Source organism: Musa acuminata, chromosome BXJ1-1, assembly GCF_036884655.1.
Source record: "Musa acuminata AAA Group cultivar baxijiao chromosome BXJ1-1, Cavendish_Baxijiao_AAA, whole genome shotgun sequence".
NCBI classification, from domain to species: Eukaryota; Viridiplantae; Streptophyta; class Magnoliopsida; order Zingiberales; family Musaceae; genus Musa; species Musa acuminata.
The window spans coordinates 8,888,185-8,902,017 of NC_088327.1; the positions used below are offsets into that span (position 1 = coordinate 8,888,185).

The window sequence follows — 13,833 nt, forward strand, 5'->3', positions numbered from 1 at the left end:
CTCCAACGTGATGTAACGAGGCGATGATGACGATGCCAACGAGGGTGGTGGTGCAAGGATATTTTCATCAAGATGATGACATAGGATATCCCTAGATAAAAACTAATTGGAGGGCATCATTAGGTAAAAGCTCAAGGAAAAAATGCCCTTTAAATTTTCTTCCCATCCCATCTATGACTATACCATTAAGTTTGATCCCCACACTAATATGTCTTGATGTTAATTACGTATCCCTTTAATAATAGCAAAATCCATGCATGTACGAGTCGATATAAGTACTGACTGCCTTTGACGCTTAAGCAAATGTGATATTAAAGGATTATTAAATGATGTGATCTAAAAACAATGTATGCATACTCCTTCAATAGTAAAGGACTTTAACTAATTTCCTCATTTTATATAGACAAAACAATTCAAGTCGACGAAACCATGCATTATATGAATGGTGCGGTGCTCTCGAGAGAAAGGGAAGCCAAGTTTAAAGGCTAGGAAAGATACACGTTAGTTAAATGGACACTAATGATGCAAAAAGGTGAGCATTTAGTTCCTTTAGTTAAAGAGTGGACAGACATCGTTACAAAAGAAATAAGAAACAAGTGGATCTTATAAAGTCATCCAATAATGGAGGATCGATCGATCGATCGATCCATCTTTTGACATCCTCTTTTTAGACCTTCAAAGCTGGAAAGCTATCGGGCTGAATAGGATGACCCAATATGAACGTGCTTCTTTAATCTGTAATTTTCGTTGCCACCTCGAAAGAACGATAAATATCAACTAAAATGAATGAAGTTTTATTTGATCGAATGGAAAAGTCGAAAGCCAAAAACCTCTAATCTATCTTAGTTAAATCGAACAATCTCAAAACGAAAAATTTCTCATGAGTAAGATGTTAGAACCGAAGCATCCCCCCGATTCTCCATATACACATGCATATATGAGTGGAGCTTAATATATCTTAGATGGATTATATATGTGACTTATCATGTTGGCATAAGTGTGCTATTTAAATTTATATTTGATAGGGAATCTATTATCATATGGCACGTGAATGCCACATGAGATCCAAGTGTATGAATCTTCAAAGAAGGAAACACAAGCCTTTCTCATTCATTATGATAAGAAAAATAATTATAAGTTTTCTTTTCATCCTTTACGGTAAGGAAGATAATCACAAGCTTTCTTCTTATCAATTACGACGAAAATCATAAACTCTCTTCTTATCCTCTAAGATATAAAAAAATATTTAAACAAAATACATTTGAGGATCTCATATTACTAACTTAATCGCCATAAAGATTGAATCGAGAAACTCTTTCCGATTTCAATCTTCGTGACTTCTTAGAAGCATGACATTTCTACCTTAAGAGCATAGTATTTCTACCTCTAAGACATCTAGATATTCTTGTGCATAAGAGTCTAGACCATATCATCAATATTTTCCCCTAAAAATATTCATAAGAAAGATTACAAGCTAATTGAAACAAGCAATGCGATGGATGAGCAACATCATATTGCACCGAGACCGGAATCGGCAGCTGAGGAGCAATCCACGGGGGTGTTGCTGCCTTGTTGGAGAGGCTTGCCATGGATGGGATTCTTAGATTCTTAGCCGCTTGCTTGAATGAAATGATGAAGAAAGCCACGCGTGCATGGTTGTGCACCAGAATTTAAATTTTAAGAGAAGTAAAAATATATTTAAATCCACCATTATTTTTAACTTAATGATAGATCTAAATCATTGATGCAAAATAATCTTATTCTACTTAATGATAATAGATCCTTTTTAACTCTATAAAACAATTCTAAGTTCTCTTTACTTATAATAGATACTTTTTAACTCTAAAAAACAATTCTTCAAATGTGAGATCATATTTGACATGTCTAATTTTTGCATCATATTGATGTCAATATAATTTAGAATCAAACTCTAATATAACATATTATATTATAGTTTGATTCTCTTTTATATGTTATAAGATAATTAATTTAGTTTGACTTTTCTAAAGAAAAGCGGTGAAACGAGACTCAATCCTACGCCACCTTTACTATCACAGTCAGGACTTTATTGACTTAAAATATTAACTAACACTTTTGATATGATAGATCCATCTAACTTTTCACATCAATTCAAATTTTTTTGATATGATGCTCTTGCCTTTTTTTTTCTTCTTTAATATTATCATCATAGAGGATCACTTGGATTTCTTCTAAGAGGTGTAGAATGATGATCTGTACTGGTTTTATAATATAATAATATTATCGAAGTTTTTCATATTTTAGAAAGAATACTCCATATCGAATACGTAAAGCGTTTGGTGATTTTATTGATGGATAGATAGATAGATAGTGAGTGGCGTTTAAACTATATTTTTGGTTACTTATGCATGGAGGTTAACCAAGCAAACACGCGTCGTTAGTCTCACGGTGGTGATAGCTTAGTGCCAAGGCACGACGGAGTCTCGCTATTATGGTCGAGTGGTTTTTAAAAGCGAGCAGCCTCTGCAAGTCGAACCTCTCCTCTCCTCTCCTCTCCAGAGATGATGATCACGATAGAAATAAGTATAATGATATTTTATAATTAATTTATAATTTAAAGATTAATCATCATCATCATCATAATATAGGCGTATATAATTCAAAAAAATCTCATCCTCAAATCTGAATAAATATATATTATTATATCAACAAATAAAATTATCGTACTTCCATAGGAAAGCTCTCTTTGCTCTCAAGTAAGGTTTCCTCCCTTTTTTTTTTTATTATCCCTCTCTTTTTATTTCTCCCTCTTCCCTAAGATGTTATATTCCTCCCTTGCTCCAACCGTTTTCTTTGATAATTTTATATTTTATATTATTTTTATATATTACTTTACTAAACATATAGACTCTATCCTCTCAAAATGAAGTTATCATAATCTTTACTCGTCTTAAAAAGGTGGTCGAAAATTTCTTTCGATCTACTATTAAAATAATTTACTCTAATGAAGGAGGTAAGTATCGAGTTTTAACAACTTATCTCGCATTATGTTAAATATAACATCTTAAGTTACCATTGCACACAACTCGACTAGTTGACTCTATCGAATAAACGGACATACACGTAATTGAAATTGATCTCACCCTCCTATACCAAGCCTTCATACCACTACCATTTTGGTTAGTAGCATTCTAAACAAACTATGATCTACCTTATTAATCACATACTCACCGTAGTCCTATAATATCATTCATCATTTGAACGATTATTTTATAAAACCTTAAACTTTCAAGATCTTAAAATATTTAGTTGCTTATGTTATCCCTAGTTATGCCCTTACACTTCACGCAAATTAACACTAAGATCCAAACCGAATATCTTCATCGGGTACTCCCTTGAATAAATTTTTTTTTGGTGTTTTGATCCTTAAACTTATAAGGTATTTGTATCATGTCATGTTATTTTTATTAAGTCTATATTTCCCTTTTTAAATCTTGCTCATTCAGCAATCGAGTCACTATAACGACCATCCATCATCACGTTCATATTAGTACACTTCAAACTCTCTCAAGCGCACCTCTTACCATATCAATCAACAGGTTCTTTCTTAGATCCTTGTACTCGCTTATTGCTCTAGTTTAACACCTCACCCCTTCTGTAATTTCTTCATCCACTTCTTCACCACTCACCTTGTAATACTCGATGAAGCAACACCTTTGGCACAAAAAATGATGCCTTTGTCCTCTCCTCGACTAAGTGATACCGAATGACATCAACTTGATCAGGTATGTGTCATTAACTCTTTACTAATTCTCATACCATCAACAAAATCAAATGATACTAGTGATATTGAACATCACATGATAACATACTCCAAAAATGACATCTTCAAACTATACCAAATCCTTAATTTCAGCATTGTTATAAGCTCTCCACTAGGCCTTACTGAACCCACAAGCATTATCCAAGCTAAAAAATCTTTATAATAACATAAAATCATGTGTGAGGAATATGATACTTTACTCAAGAATGTCATATAGACCGTATTATCTCACCTCATATAAAATATTATCGAGTGTACGTAGATTTTTAAATTAAGTGAAATTCAAATGATTTCATTTCTAGATACAATGCACAACTAGTGGCCAAAACGTTTCATCAATGACCAGGTGTTAATTTCACAAAAGCATTTAATCTAGTTGTTAAACCAACAACAATTCGACTCATCTTTAGTTTGACTACCACTAAAGGCTAATATATATCAACTAAATGTTAATAATACTTTTTTGTAAAGGACCTCAATTAAAGATATCTTTATGCAGTAACCTCCCGACTTTATCTACTCTCAATATTCAAACCATATTTGTAATCTATAAAAAATTATTTATGGACTTCATCAAGCTTAAGAGCTTAATATATTAAACTTGACTCATTTTTATGTTAGTTGGCTTCATTAACTCCAAATTTGATTGCTCTTTATTTTTATAATAACAAAAAGGATGTGATATATGTTTACTGATTTATGTGAATGATATTATTATTATATATAATAATTTCATAAAGATCAGGTAATTATTAAATTGATTCTCTATTAAAGACATAAGAATCTTATGTTATTTTTTTAAAGTTGAAGCAACGTTCATATCTTCTTATTTTTTCTATCTCAAAGGAAGTGCATTTGAGATCTATTATTAAAGACGAACATACATAATATTAAAGAAGTTGTCATCCCACTCTCCTATATAAAGTCACTCAAATTATATAATGACAGCTATATTATGGATCCTACGTAATATCGATAAGTACAAGGTCCTTTATAGTATTTAACTATTATATGTCCAGATATTTTATTTACAGTAAATAAATTACCATAATTCATGCACTAACCTTTCACCATGCATTGATCAATATATCTTGTGATATCTTAAAGGAACTCTTAATCATAAATTTTTTCTTTGTAAACACTCATCCCTTTATCTCTATACCTTCATTTATGTTAATTGGCAAGTAATACTGTTGATAGAACATCTATATCAACTTATATTATCTTCCTTGGAGCAAATTTATTAAAGTTCCAAAAAATAGAATACAAACTTGACATCACCTCCCAATCCTCTCCAATAATATATTGTGATAATATCGGTGCCACCTACTTATGTTTTGACTCGATGTTCCACTTTCGTATGAAATATATTGTCATCGACTTCCACTTTATTAAAGACCAAGTTGTTAGACATCAATTCTATGTTTTTCACATTCATACTTGACCAATCAATCGATTTCCTTAGTCTTTCGCTTGTAAAGTATTTCAATCACTTCGTTTCAAGATTGATATTTTAGACGGAAACTCAATATTATAAAGGTATGAAAAAGGATTACGGTAGAGACAAATATATAATGATAATATTATATTCGTTATATATTTTAATTTTTAATTAATTTATAATTTAAAAATTAATTAACATGATATATGTACAAGTAGATGATCTAAATATATGATTATGAGATATCTCTATCTCAAATATGTATAAATATATGTTATCTCACATCATCATTCTTTTCACGTTACATTCTTCAAAAACCGTTTGATGCTGTCCGGCCAGCTTTTCCGGACTTTGTGTCAGGTGGGTGGAGAAACATGGTGATTTCATTTGCAGGTGAAGGGCATCTACTTTTGATGCACCATATGTTTAATCATTTGCAGGGACAACCAACAAATCTTGTTGTTGATGTGGTAAATATTTTCCACCGATCAAAGTCAGTCGTGGGTGTTAATCAGTCAAATCTTGACAAGATAAGTTAATGATATTTGACAAGTCAACATCAAACCCTAATAGAAAGAACTCTCCGAGGTAAGATATGAGATTCTAAACAGAAAAGAACTCTCCTTTTTTTTTTCTATTATATCTAATATTCATAAAAAAAAAGTATTAAATATTAGTATTTCACTCCTATATCTTGTATTCACTAATATAAGCATCAAAAGATCATACGGACATGCTTTCGAGGAGGGTTGGAGTTGTGGATGAAAAAAAAAAGAAAAGAAAAGATAATATTTATAATTGAAGGATTGTAAATAATAAAATATAATTTTATTATTTTTTAGGGATTATAAATAGTAAAGAGATTATGAATAACATAAAAGTAGCTAACTTCTTTCTTCGTGAGCTCTGAATTCCAAGATGACTAGATTAGGTCAGATCAGATAAGTAGGATCATTAATCTTAATCTTAGGGTGCTCTTTAATCTGTTTACTTCCATAGCCACCTTTGAAGGATGATATGCATGCTTACGCCTACTAGAGAGTAAGAGAATTGGGAGGAAGTGCACAGATTAAAGTGCAAAACAACAACATTGTTACGATCTATCAACACTTCAAGGAAGATAAAAGAAGAGACATGATAAGTGAGAAGAGAACGATGTGTAGGTTCATGTGGCGCGACTCTTGCAGGAGAAATGCAAGAGAGAGAGAGAGAGAGGGAGAGAGAGCAAAATTGGCAGCTGAGAGGCGATGCGTGGCCGCGTTCACGCCCCCTTGTTGCCTTGTTGCAAGCTCACCAAGGCGTAGTAGGAGCCTTTAGGGCCCTTGGCGAGGAGCGCGGCGTGGGTGCCTTTCTCCACCACCACCCCCTTGTCCAACACCGCAATGAGGTCGCAGTTCCTGATGGTGCTCAACCTGTGAGCCACCACCACGCTCGTCCTCTCCGCCATCAGCCTCTCCAGCGCCTCCTGCACCACCTTCTCCGACTGGCTGTCAAGCGCGCTCGTCGCCTCGTCCAGCAACAGTATCGCCGGGTTCTTCATTATGGCCCTCGCGATCGCGATCCGCTGCTTCTGCCCGCCCGAGAGCTGCACCCCACGGTCGCCGCAGTACGTGTCGTAGCCGTCCTTGAGGCAGCTGATGAAATCGTGGGCGTTCGCCGCCCTCGCCGCTGCTTCTATCTCCGCCGTGCTGGCCCCTTCCGTCCCGTATGCGATGTTCTCCCGGATGGTCCCGGCGAACAGCGTCGGCTCCTGTCCTACCATCCCGATGTGCCGCCTCAGCGATCGGAGATTGTAGGACTTGATGTCCCGCCCGTCGATCTTTACCGACCCCTTGAGCGGATCGTAGAATCGCTCGATGAGGCCGATGACGGTGGACTTCCCCGACCCGCTCTGGCCTACCAGTGCCGTCGACTTGCCTGCTTCGATGCTGAGGGAGAAGCCCTTGAAGATGACGACGTCAGGGCGTGCAGGGTAAGCAAAGTCGACCCCTCGGATGTCGATTGCGCCGTTTAGCTTCTCCGGGCGGTGGCCCTCCGGGTCGTTGGGCTCGATGCGGGTGCAGCGGTCGAGCACCGCGAACACGGATCCAACTGCGTCGGCGCCCTTCACCAGGTCCGTCGTCATGCTGCCTGCGTCCGCGATGACGCGGCCGGTGCTCACCAGAATCATGAAGGTCTCGAAGAGGGACTTGGCGGAGATGTACCCGTCGGCGATGAGCTTGCCGCCGTACCAGAAGTCGAGGGCCCAAGTGCAGGTCATGAGGCTCTGGGAGGAGGCGAGGCCGATGCCGGCGAACCACGACTGTCGTACGCTCTCGCGCCGGGGGCCTTCTTGGGCGGCCTCGAACATGCCGAGGATGCGGTCCTGCGAGGAGAAGGCGGTGATGGTGCGGAGGTTAGAGACGGCCTCGGCCGCGAGCTTGCTGCTCTCCGACTGCGACTTGATGGCCTTCGCCGACAGTCTCTTGAGGAGGACGCGGCGGGCGTAGAAGCAGACGATGATGATGGGCTGCACCGCGATCATGACCAGGGCCAGTCTCCATGCGATGACCAGTCCCATCGTGCACGCGATCACGACCGCCGACACGGTCTGGATTATCAACGCCATCCGATCTCCCACCAGCGACCTTACCTGCACATCAACCAGTAAACAATCCAAAGTTACCACAGTCAATTCCCAGCCCTTTGGTATTCCACGGGATCGATGCAGATGCAATGTCATGGGGCTGAGGCGGGAGAAGCCTTTTGTCTGAACGGATGCTTCCATGGTTTCAGTGCACGGCAGTGGACTTTGATTAGGACTGTAGGAGTCATTGGCTACAGTGGCGATGCTACTTTACATGAGACAAGAGTTGACGAGCAACGCAACACTGGGCTTTTCGATAAGCGGATTGCCTCGGGAATCATTTCATCCTTCCATATCTCTAAAAGAATGGCGCCTGTGGCTTGTTCTCTTGTGCGTCCACCGAGAAAGTCGAGAGAATAATGGCAGCGGCGTGGACCGCTCGTACAGACCACACCACCATTCCTCATCGCCCGTATTCTCGGAAGCGAAGCGAAGACTCGGAAAGTTGCGGTCCTGTTTGTCCCCAGTCAGCGATGCACGATGAAACCTGAATCCCGTGTCAGCAACAGCCCGACGAGCTGCACACCCACCAAGCAATACAGCTTCCAGTTTCCGAAACTGTATCTTGGCAATAACTCAAACAGTTGGCGAGTCACTATGACTCACTTTAGCTCGAGTCGTATGCTAGAGTAGGTCACTTTACCCTGGCAAGGTCCAAACTCTCCCACTCACACCACGCGTTGTATCAAAATAACAAACACATCTCGTGCATGAATTTGCGGAGCATGGCGATGTAGATCTGTGCACCTAAAGGAAGAGCATATGTGGGTTGTCTGTGCTTACCACGTTGGCGTCCTTGGCGAGCCGAGCGCAGACTGCACCCGTGGAGTTCTCATCCTGGTCGAACCACGCCACCTCAAAGGTGAGGGTCTTGGAGAGCATCCTTTCTCTCAGACGCTTGGTGAGGTACTCGCCCATGGCGCCGAAGTTGTAATGCTGCCCAATGTTGATGAAGAGGGAGAAGATAGACAGCGCCAAGAAGACGAAGGCGTAGGTCCTCGTCTTCGACTTTATCTCGTCGTGATCCTTCAAGAAGAACACGGATATCATGCTTCCCAGCGCGTACGAATACAGTGGCTGGATCGCGCCGAACACTGTCGCGCTGAGGCTCCCTAACAGTGCCTGCTTCCACTCGGGCGCGTTCAGCATCAGCAGCCGCCGGAACGAAGGCACCGGGAGTTTGGGCTGCTCCGGATCGCCGTCGTCGTCCGTGGCCGGAGTTCCGGTAGACCTCGCCGAGCTGCTCCTGCTGGCCGCCGAGAACCTCCGGCTCATGCTGCCGCTACTGCCAAACTGCGAGTGCGCCGTCAGAGCAGTCATGGCGGCGGCGGCGGCGGAGGAGGAGGCCCCACCTTCGACCTCTCGAGCTCTCGCCGTCTGTTGCAGGCGGACCAGCGACGAGTAGAGCCCGTCCTCGTTGCTGATCAGCTCATCATGGGAACCCATCTCCATCACCTGCCCATCCTGGACCACCGTGATCACGTCGGCGTTTCTTATGGTGGAAAGCCGGTGCGCGATCACGATGGCAGTCCGGCCGACCGACGCCAAGTCGAGCGCTTCTTGGACGATCCGCTCCGACTCCGAGTCCAGCGCGCTGGTGGCCTCGTCAAGGAGAAGGATCTTTGGCGACTTCAACACAGCCCTCGCAATGGCAATCCTTTGCTTCTGGCCTCCGGACATCTGCACCCCTCTTTCTCCTACCTGTGTCAGCGTTATGGCCTCAATCACAGTACTGGCAGTTCTTAGACATCAGAGACTATTCTCCTGCATGCAGGAAATTAAGACCAAAGGAATCTAATATTGTCGAGCTCAAAGACCAGAATGTGATCTCCCCGAAATAAAGCCTTCGTCTAAGCTAATAAATAGACCGAAGACTTTTGCGCCAGACATACTTATGATACAGACTGAAGTTGTTATTTTAATGATGATTGATCAGTAATAATACAAACCAATAATGGCGCACGCAAAAGAACTTTCCTGAACTCCACCCCACGCACACACCAAGGCCACTAATAAACTTACCATTCGCGGGTCCCTCTCAGGAATCAGATTTCCAATGGTCGGGCCTATACACCAGAATTAAGATTGAAAAGAAATGTATGAATAATGTTTGCACTTAGCCCTCTCGGGCCATTTTATATGGAGGATATTTTGATCCTCCATAGCAGATGTTGGCATCTTGATTTGATTACAACATAGTCATCATCTAGTCGTAGCTGTAAAGAGATTGTAATGGTGAACATAAAGCAAAGAAACAAAGCCTGTTCTCATCTATTCTAGTGGAAGGAAGCAGCCCCATCTAATTAGCTATTTCTCAGCAGCTTGATCCATTAATTATAATCTTAACCAATAATGAAACCAACACTTCACACACAGGAATACTAAGAAGAGATGGAAGTGATCTACCTGAGTGTCATATCCTTGAGGCAGCTGAGAGATGAAGTTGTGGGCATTGGCTGCCTTGGCTGCAGCCACCACCTCATCCATGGTGGCGTCTTCCTTCCCGAAGAGTATGTTCTCCTTGATGGAGGTGGCGAACAAAGCTGGCTCCTGGCTCACCAATCCCATCCGTGACCTCAGCCACTTGAGCTGTAGCTTCCTGATGTCCACCCCGTCGAGTAAAATCTCGCCGCCGAGCGGATCGTAGAACCGCTCCAGCAGCGCCACCACCGTGGACTTCCCAGACCCGCTGCTGCCCACCAGCGCCACCGTCTTCCCCGCCGGCACCTTCAGGTTGAAGTCCCTAAATATAAAGTTATCCGGCCGTGATGGATACGCGAATTCCACCCTCCTGAATTCTACGTCCCCCGATACGCTCTCCAACACCTCGCCCTCCGTGCTCCCCGAATCGATCGTCGGAACTCTTCTTATCACGGCCATTATTCGCTCTCCAGCTGAGCTCGCCTCCGAGAAGTACTTCACGTTCGAAAGGCCCGACCCGAGCGACCTGTTTCATCGATCTATCAGACATCAAGAAGAGAAAGAGAGGCATTGAGGCGATTGGATCATTACAGGCCGCCAACGATGATGGAGGCTCCGACGGCGAACACGGTGCCGCCCTTTTCGCCTTGGTACATGACGAGGCGGCTGCCGTACCAGACCATGAAGGCCCAGATGGCGAAGGTGATGCCGTTGCTCCCGATGGCGAGCCCCTTGGCGAGGCCCTGCTTGAGGCCGAGCTTGATAGAGTCGTCGAGCGCTGCGGAGAATTTGGCCATGGTGAAGTCCTCCGCCGCGAAGGAATAGACGGTGCGGATGGAGGAGACGGACTGCTCGACGACGGTGCCGGCCTTGTTGTACTGCTCCCTCATCTTTCTCGCCAGGCCCATGAGGATCCTCCCGTACATGAGGCCGGGTATGATGAGGAGCACCACCGTGGGGCAGGCCACCAGAGCCAGCCTCCATATCAAAAAGAATCCGACCACGTAGCTGCCCAAAAATGTGGCTCCGTTCATGATGAAGTTGGGCACCTGCATGATCCCCCGTTAGCATCTCAGGCTCAAGCCTTCATCAAAGAGAAGAGAGTGGGGGCGAGGAGCAGCAAGACCTTCTCGCTGAGCACGTCTTGGACGACCAGGCTGTCGCTGGAGACGCTGGTGATGACCTCGGTGCCCGACCCAGCGTTGAGATCGAAGTACGCTATGTCCTGCCTCAGCACTGCTCTCAGGTACCGCGCTCGCATCCGCGACGCTTGACGCTCGCCTGTCCTCGTCCAGCAATATCCCTCTGCAGCCATCAACCAACACCATCAGGCAAATATGCACGTCAGGGAGCTACAGAAAACGGAAAGGGATGAAGCGTGGTGAGAGTTGTACCCAAGAACGACACCACGAAGCTTCCGCACGCCAAGAACAGCAAGTAAACCGCACTCTGAGGCGCGCCATGGCCAAAAGGATTAGCAGCTTCTTACGAGGGATCCAAAAGAGAGAGACGAGAAGAAGAAAGGAGAGGCATAAGTCACCTTGTCGATGGTGTCGGTTAAAACAGACAAAGCCGAAGGTCCGTTCCCGAAGTTATTGAAGATCTTGCTCGTCATATAGAGCATGGTGGGCATCGACAGCCCATCGCCGACGGCGCCGATGAACCCCATCGTCATCAGCATCACATCCGTCGCGTCGGCATGCATGAATATTGTCCAAAAGGAGGACATGGAGGAGGAGGAGGAGGAGGAAGACCTCCCTTTCTTTCCACCGCACCCCTCATCCCCCTCTCCTTTCCCCATCTCTCTTTCTCTTTCTCTCTCCTCTCCTCCTCTAAGGAGAAAGACTAGTCAAGCAAATTCTTAACACAGGAAGCCAGGCCAGGACGAGCTCCTATATGCCTTCTGCTTCACAGATAGGAGCACATGGAAGCGACCATTTCATATATATAGACCAAAATGGAAGGTCAAGAATCGGCCGCCTTTATGTCTATGGTTTGTTTCTTCTCCATAATGGCCATTCCCTTGTAGTAGATGAATTGAACACTGTTGTATCTTACCGCGCACACACCTCATTGAGTCCACCACAAGGGATCCTAACCCTGTATATTATACTAGCTGTTGAAGCTACTGTTGGCTTACGGAAAGCGTGGTGGATTTGTGGTCTAATTAATGAAAGGTTGAGGAGGGAGGTGGTGATCACGGGGAAGGAGTGCAGGTTGACTTCGGACCGCCGTGATATCGTCATTAATGACGACTGTGCCAAAGTCTCTCCTTGGGGCGTGGAAAAGGAAGATTACGAGGGCAGGAGGTGAGCATCAGTGTCACCAGCTAATCCTACTTCCTCATTAATTTATGACCAGGGCAAACGGAGATGAAACCAGCTGTTCCTCCTCGTTCCCTGTCCTCTCTCATCCCTCTGATCTCCATGGCCGGTGATTGATTGGCCGGGCAACTGGGCCCGCTGCACAACCAAACTTCGCGCCCCCCTCTCCTCGCCTCTCCTCTTCTCTTCCATCCCCCGTCGTCCCTGCACAAGAAAGATCCCACGTTTCCTCGATACAGATCCATCCGCTGCGTGTTTGTCCTCGACGTCAGACACCGACCTTTCTAGCATCAGAAGTTTGATTGGCGTCATGATACCTAATCCAATACGATAACGATGAAAGAAAAAAATCGTCTGTCGTATTCGTATGAAGAGAAGAAATCTATCACCTTCCCGGTCAATTTCCAACACCTAGAGTTGTATTCTGTGCTACTTTGAAATTGGAAGAGCAGGTAAAATATCAATCATTTGACAACAGCCAATGACAGAACGCACAGTTGTTCGTCTTCTGTTCAAGATTCCTCACTATTTCCCCCGGTCATAATCCGAAGCTCACAGCACTACGACTCCAATACAGTATTCGATCGGTGTCGCATGCAGAGAAAGGTATGAAGCTACAGTCTGGGAGCACAAGGGCGAGCCAGCCTAGTGCGCCAGTACAGGAGGGCAGAGCAGATGCAATGCAACGAGGCAGCAATCGAGCAGGCAAAGTGGAGAAGGACGCATGTCGCAGCGGGGGATATCCTCGCACAGATGTGTGTATGCTGAACGAGTCACCCCAGCACGCGAGCCTTTCTCAGTCGCTCTCCTAAGGTGACAGATGAAACCGACCCAATTGAAGTTGTTGGCCACAGAAGCACCGAGGCACGGGCGAAGGGGAAAGTGAAGGGCGGAGATCATCAATGATGGCCACTTTATCCCTAACACCCCATCACAAAAGCCACAGGGGAGGGGGATCGAGATGAATAAAGAGCTGCAGGTGCTGCAGGGACCAAAGCTCCTAAAGCAGGACACATTCAAGTTGGGCATCCTTTTCGCTCAACTAGATCTCTCTAATAATTCAGGGGCTCTAATACAACTAGTTGCTTTGTAGTGGAAGGCTTGCCATCAGTGGACAGGGACAAACTCCTTTCCATGATCACCATATACTACCTCCCTCATCCTAATCCATAATCCGAGTCAAATTAATCAAGATTAACATGTATCACATTCAACACCG

The 13,833-nt window shown here is 43.8% G+C and overlaps 1 protein-coding gene across 1 annotated transcript; it reads right to left on the minus strand.

Moving 5' to 3' along the window:
* Nucleotides 1–6,312: 6,312 nt before the first annotated feature.
* LOC135584245 (putative multidrug resistance protein) lies at nt 6,313–12,468 on the minus strand. Its single transcript, XM_009414893.3, has 7 exons — nt 11,831–12,468; nt 11,685–11,739; nt 11,417–11,595; nt 10,882–11,339; nt 10,276–10,816; nt 8,653–9,570; nt 6,313–7,875 (listed from the first exon to the last, which is right to left on the minus strand). The coding sequence occupies exons 1-7, from the start codon at nt 12,089–12,091 to the stop codon at nt 6,505–6,507; spliced, it is 3,783 nt and encodes a 1,260-aa protein (XP_009413168.2). The 5' UTR covers nt 12,092–12,468; the 3' UTR covers nt 6,313–6,504.
* Between the last annotated feature and the right edge of the window lie 1,365 nt (nt 12,469–13,833).

Excerpts from the sequence above, each read along its gene's own strand:
- LOC135584245 (XM_009414893.3), bottom strand. The coding sequence starts at position 12,091 with ATGGGGAAAGGAGAGGGGGATGAGGGGTGCGGTGGAAAGAAAGGGAGG. Across the intron at positions 11,596-11,684 it reads CTTCGTGGTGTCGTTCTTGG|AGGGATATTGCTGGACGAGG; the intron begins GTACAACTCTCA and ends TGATGGCTGCAG. Across the intron at positions 11,340-11,416 it reads AAGACGTGCTCAGCGAGAAG|GTGCCCAACTTCATCATGAA; the intron begins GTCTTGCTGCTC and ends GGGATCATGCAG.